Raw genomic sequence first — 5,767 nt, 5'->3', positions numbered from 1 at the left:
AGACATCCAAGGGATCAAAGCAGACACAATACCGGCTGGATGCCGCAAACAACAACGAAGCTTAGCATCATGCGGCTACCGGCTGGATGCAAAAGCGTGCATAAATGTTTTAAACATGAACAAATGTTTTAAAGACATGTAAAATTGCTTTCACAAATAACGTTCGAGGAGCTCTCATAAAACATAACAAAATCACTGATCAATGTTTTCTGCAGTTTTTAGTACATGCTTTTTTTCGAGAGCTCCCCACGGGTAAAACTTTGCAACAACCTAAAACATTTAATCATGTTTCATGTCGCAAATTTTCAGGATTTTTTATCACGTTTTATAATGATTTTTTGTTTGTTTCTGTAAACTCACGTGTAGTACACCCGACAGTAGAACATCCACTCTCATGAAACATAGGGTTTGAAAGGCAGCTCAGGTCATGTGATTCAAAGGAAATTTGTGAAATCCACAATGCACAAGTACATTAGTGATTAGTATTACCTTTCACTTTTCCTTCCATCAGCTTGCTTCACGGCTAGCATGCTTGCTCCTGCACCGCACTGCATGTTGGGCAGTAGCTGGTCAACACTACAGTTACCTTAAAGGATGAATTTTTCCAGGTGGGGAAAAGCTGAGAAGTCTAACCTCTCAAGTGTGCCGTTCAAACTTGTGTTAAGGTTGAGCTCTGTCATAAGTCCAGTTGAGTTGCAAGTGATATGCGTCCACCTGCAGAGGCTGGTGGAGTTGGCGACCATGACCCAAGGGACTCATCAGCACCATCCAAGCTAGCCTTCCAATTCACAAGTGCTTCAGCTTCACGCCGGATATCGGCTCTCACCGGCACGGTGGCGCATAGTAGGAGACAAGTGTAAGAGAGTACATAATGGAGATGCTTCATGATGGCATGGAATGAATGGTGCTTCACTGCTGCAGAGGATATAAAACTTCTCGAAGAGCCAGCCGGACGGCCAAATGTTCTTTATAGTGGTCGTCTGGTGGACCTCGTGGTTTAAAAATTGAACATTATCAGTTAATGACGTAGTACTCTCAGTTTAGATTAAGGAGATAATATATGCTAGTACTACAGATTGCATATGCTAGGAGTATTTTATAGTCCCCATGAGAATATGATATCACAAATTGCATATTGTATGCATGTTTCATTATCAGTGAGACACTTGCAAGTCATGGCACACTTGCATATGCTTAACTCGAGATTATAAGTAACTTCTGAACTACGATACTGGAGCGTATCATCCAATATATTGATTATATCTAATATACTGAAGACAATAAGCTACCAACCCGACATCCATGATTAAGAACCTTGCTCCTAGCCTCCTACAATAGCAATTCGCCTGTGCCCAAAGAATAAAGGACAGAAAAGAAGAGAAAACAAGCAATGGAACTGCAGGTCATTACCTTGATGCAGCAAAGGAGACACTGATGGGTGGTTCTGCATGACAACCCATAAGTAAATCATCACACCCTTCGTTTTTCTCATGTATGTCCTCTTATTGCAGACATGTCATGTGCCTAAGTAATAACATCATTAAGCTATCATTATTATGGCAAATTATAATTAAGCTTACAATTCTATAGCTAGCAACTATTTTATTCCAAGATTACTCCTGTTCTCTGCATATAATATTTGGAGTCTATTGGTACGATCTAGCAGTATCGTTTGCAATAGAATTTAATAGACAATCATACCTTGTGTAGACACGCCTGAAGTACGTGATTGCAGTAGCTATAAATCTAAGATAACAATGATTTAAGATCGTCGACATCATGAGTTAATTCCAGATAGGTCTGGTGGAGAATGGACAACATATCATAAACCGGAAAAGTGAGCTATTCAATAGCACACATTAAAAAAACTGGAGTAGCAAACATTTAGTAGCATCCATTAACAAAAATTGCAGCACTCTACATATAAAGGAGATGGGAATGCTGCTATCATTTTCATTTTTCTCTTAAAAGCAGTTAGCTTTCGGTATCACTATGTCAGTCTTGAAGTTTAACCAAACTCCACAGAAAAGTTAGAAATAAGAACTGCATGAAGAAAAGAATGAATAACACCAATAAATTAATGTGTTTGAGGTAGTAAACCAGCAATATATATATGCCAATATGTTAAAGTTTCTTAGATACAATGGTAGCCACTTAAAAAATGTAACTGTACACACTACTGTAGAACAAAATCTTGCTAATTATGGTCTAAAGAAAAAATGGGTAAGTTTGTTTGATCATTGAAGTCTACAAATATCATTCACACTATAAACAAAGGTACAGTTAAGGAAATGGAAACAAAAATGGAAACAAAGGTACAGTAGGGAGGTCAAGTTTGGAGTTGGAAATCTCAGGTTGTGGAACCATAACAAAGGGAGGAACTAAACTGTTCATATCCATTTGAGAGACTTTGTTGTCTGCATATCTTTCTCATCTCTCTTCTACGCCATCTGCAAAGAATCCAAATCCATGGCAGAAAAGGGGCTCTCATAGGTTGACATGAAAATATTCCCGAAAAAAATATGTAGCTAGCCATATGTTCTGTTCCTCCTTATATTCAACCTTATAATCCTATAATTTCTACTCCACGTAAATCTGTCCATGTAGGCAATAGAGAGAAGCAGAGTACTCGCTTCATGGGCGTCAGATGGGAAGTCGTACTTGGGGGATGGAGGTGCTCCTCCACGCACTTGGCCTCGCAGCAGTGCCATACTTAGCCTCACCATGAGCAAAGGCTTGCATACGACGAGATCCTGGCAGCACTACTACCCTTCCTCGAATACTGAGTCGCGGAAGCTCTAGCCCCGGCTATCGCTGCAGAAACACTCTCAGTCTTGACCAGGGCGGACTTTGAAGAGTCGAAATTGAGAGATCCCGGCTTGAGAGACAAGGGGTTTCTGGGATCTGGAAGCGGGAACTTGACCGGCAGTGGACCTTGAACAGGCGAAAGGCCCCTGGCTGCTCCCTCATAGACCTGCAATGTAACACAGGACGATACATAATAAGCTCAAGATATTCATACAGTGAGAAAAGAAGGATGCAAAACATTGCTTAAATATATTAGCAGCAACCATTGGTAACTAACCCTTCTCTCCAAATTGTACACACCCTGGTAACCGCGCATCTCAAAGGGAACCACCAGCTTCTGCAGAATTCAAAGTGCATGGAAAATTGTAAAAAATAGGAAGAAGAAAACATGCATCTCAGTCTCGGTCATATAAGGTGGGTGCAACGATCAACAGCAAGGTGGGATGTGAATCTAGCCAATGACAACATAGTAATTGCGACTGACTGATACATCGGTGGTTTTGGGGGGTGTTTTACCTGCGGATTCTCGCACAGCCAGCAGAAGTCAGTCAAGCCTTCAAGCCTGACCTGCAATCAATCAATTCAAGAAGCACCATTTTAGCGATGGTTTGAGTGGGCTGTACAAATCAGTCAAGTTGCACAAATCGAGGTCATGGACAGGAGGAGAGGAAAGGGAATGAAGCTGTCTTACTGATTGAGGCACGTCCTCCCAGCAGACGAGCTCCTCAGACGTGACACAACCGACCACGTCGACGCATCCTGAGAATATATATATAATCGGCAATGGCGTCAGCAAGAATAGGATTTAGGAGGAAGACGATGGATGGGATTGGGATGGGACGGACCGAGGAGGCGGGATACGGGGTAGTGGCGGGGGAAGTCGATGTGGTGGACGCCGTCGACGGCGTAGATCTCCCGGTAAAAGTCCTCCATGGCGGTGACGGTGTCGGGGTCGGGCACCTTGGATGCGGCGTGGATCCATAAGCGGCCTGTGACCGGCGACGACCAGGAGCGGCCCTCCACGCGCTTGATGCCGTGCACCAGCAGCGACGCCCACGGCTGGTGCATCGTCAGGCACGGGTTCCACAGCCCACCGCCGCCCCCGCCGCGCATCGCCGCTCCTTGTGGTCCACCGCCGCCCCCGCCGCGCATCGCCGCTCCTTGTGGCTCCGGGGAAGTCGATGTGGTGGAGGCATGGGGGCCTTGGGGTTGGGCCGATCCATCGGGGAGGGGGCCAACGCCGTCGCCGGAGACGAGGGAGGCGGCGTTGGAGGGGGAACCGGTGGTGACAGCGCCGGTGAGCCCGAGCAGCGACAGCGCGTCGGGCCCATGCTGCGGCTCCCTCGTTCGACGGCGGGGGCGGAGGAGGTGGAGGCGTGGGGGCCTTGGGGTTGGGATGATCCGTCGGGGAGGGGGCCAACGCCGTCGTCGGAGACGAGGGAGGTGGCGTTGGAGGGGGAACCGGTGGTGGGCGAGGGGGACGAGATGGAGAGCGGAAGCGAGTTGGGAGTTGGGGAAGGGGGAGACATGCGTGGGGGATGGAATTGTGGGCTGCTTTCTGGGCCATGTCGTACCGTGGGGGTGGGGGTGGAACGATGTGGCCCATGTCGTACGAGGGGTGGGGATCGAACTGAGAGGTCGAACCATAAGCGAGGTTGAACCATCACGACGGCACATCCTGCTTTAATAGTAGAGATATGCGCATGCCAATTTTTTTTCTTATGCATTTTCCTTCTTGGTTTTATTCAAAGAAGGAATATGCTTATGTTTTTTTGAACGGTCTAAGCCACTAGCACCCGACGGCCCGGCCAGCATTGCGTGCATCGGAAACCTTCCGAACCGGCTGCTCGCCCCTTTCCTTTTCTGTTTCGGTCACTAACAGGTGGACCCCACCACCCGACCAAATATTCCCCATGCTCATTTTTGAAATCTCGTCAGAACTTCGCAGGAACCAAATCGCGCCGCGATCCCTTGGAGTTCTAGCGACGCCCCTCCTTCATGCCACCCTCTTATAAAACCCGAGCTCTCCCCTCTTCGTTCCGCCCTAATGTCCTCTTGCCCGTGCCCTCTCCTCGCCACAATCGCTCACCGGAGCTCGCAAAAGCCACCGACGCCATTGCCGCACAACCGCACGCTCCACAACCCTCCTCGACGCCCCGACCCCATCCCTCGACTCGCCGGCGTCGTCTTCATCAACGGGAGCCTCTCCCCGAGTTCCAGGACCACTAGAGCCATCGCCCGCGTCGAAGCCGAGTCGCCGCTGGCGCATCATTGGACCTCCTTTCCCCTCGAGTGTAAGTCACCGAAGTCGCCATCACCCGCCCGATCTAGATCTACGATGTAGATTAGAACGTGGTTGCGAGTTTGTTTAGATCCGGTTTATTTTAAGTAAACCATTGGTTTTTCTGTTTCATTTAGTCGACCAAATTGTTTTCTGTTACAATTAGGCCACCTACTCCTTTAGTTCTGACACACATACGCCATAGCCAACCAGAACATGCCACTTGTCCTCTTAGCCTATTCGTAGTGTTTTTTTATTTCTATTTTATTTTCTGTTTCAGATTTAGTTTCAGTTTTTTATTTCTTATACCTTTTGTATTGTCAATCCTTTTTGAGTGATACTTTTTGCATTAGATCATAAATTTTATAAAGTTTCTGTTAGTTCCAATAGTTTTCATATTTGTAGTTCTCAAATTTGAATTTGATTAAATTTGCTTTAACCTAGATTGCTATTAACTTTTATTTAAAAATATTTCTTGAATTAATTCTTTTTTCTCATGTCTTCTAATTATTTTGTTTAAAGAAGCACAAAAACTTAATTTTGATTTATATTTTAGTTCTATTTTGTTTAGATTCAAATATGAACCTATTAGGCTTGTTTTTAATGAGAAGTAATTGTTTTCTTTTTATTTTAAATGTGTTTATTTTGCTATTTAAAGTTGAATGAAAATATTTTATG

General features: G+C 45.4%; 1 protein-coding gene across 1 annotated transcript; it reads right to left on the bottom strand.

Moving 5' to 3' along the window:
- Nucleotides 1–2,719: 2,719 nt before the first annotated feature.
- LOC123450569 (activating signal cointegrator 1-like) lies at nucleotides 2,720–3,960 on the bottom strand. The gene is made up of 5 exons (XM_045127743.1): nucleotides 3,654–3,960; nucleotides 3,500–3,567; nucleotides 3,325–3,375; nucleotides 3,086–3,145; nucleotides 2,720–2,974 (listed from the first exon to the last, which is right to left on the bottom strand). The coding sequence occupies exons 1-5, from the start codon at nucleotides 3,958–3,960 to the stop codon at nucleotides 2,720–2,722; spliced, it is 741 nt and encodes a 246-aa protein (XP_044983678.1).
- Between the last annotated feature and the right edge of the window lie 1,807 nt (nucleotides 3,961–5,767).

Source organism: Hordeum vulgare, chromosome 4H, assembly GCF_904849725.1.
Source record: "Hordeum vulgare subsp. vulgare chromosome 4H, MorexV3_pseudomolecules_assembly, whole genome shotgun sequence".
NCBI lineage: Eukaryota > Viridiplantae > Streptophyta > Magnoliopsida > Poales > Poaceae > Hordeum > Hordeum vulgare.
Note: the sequence above shows the minus strand (reverse complement) of the source record. Positions and strands in the feature narration are given on the sequence as shown.

What these genes read in the sequence shown, in the direction of transcription:
- LOC123450569 (XM_045127743.1), bottom strand. Translation starts at nt 3,960, where the DNA reads ATGCGCGGCGGGGGCGGCGGTGGACCACAAGGAGCGGCGATGCGCGGC. An exon ending in GGGAGGACGTGCCTCAATCA is followed by an intron (nt 3,376 to 3,499) that starts GTAAGACAGCTT and finishes GATTGATTGCAG; the next exon opens with GTCAGGCTTGAAGGCTTGAC. An exon ending in TGTACAATTTGGAGAGAAGG is followed by an intron (nt 2,975 to 3,085) that starts GTTAGTTACCAA and finishes GTTACATTGCAG; the next exon opens with GTCTATGAGGGAGCAGCCAG.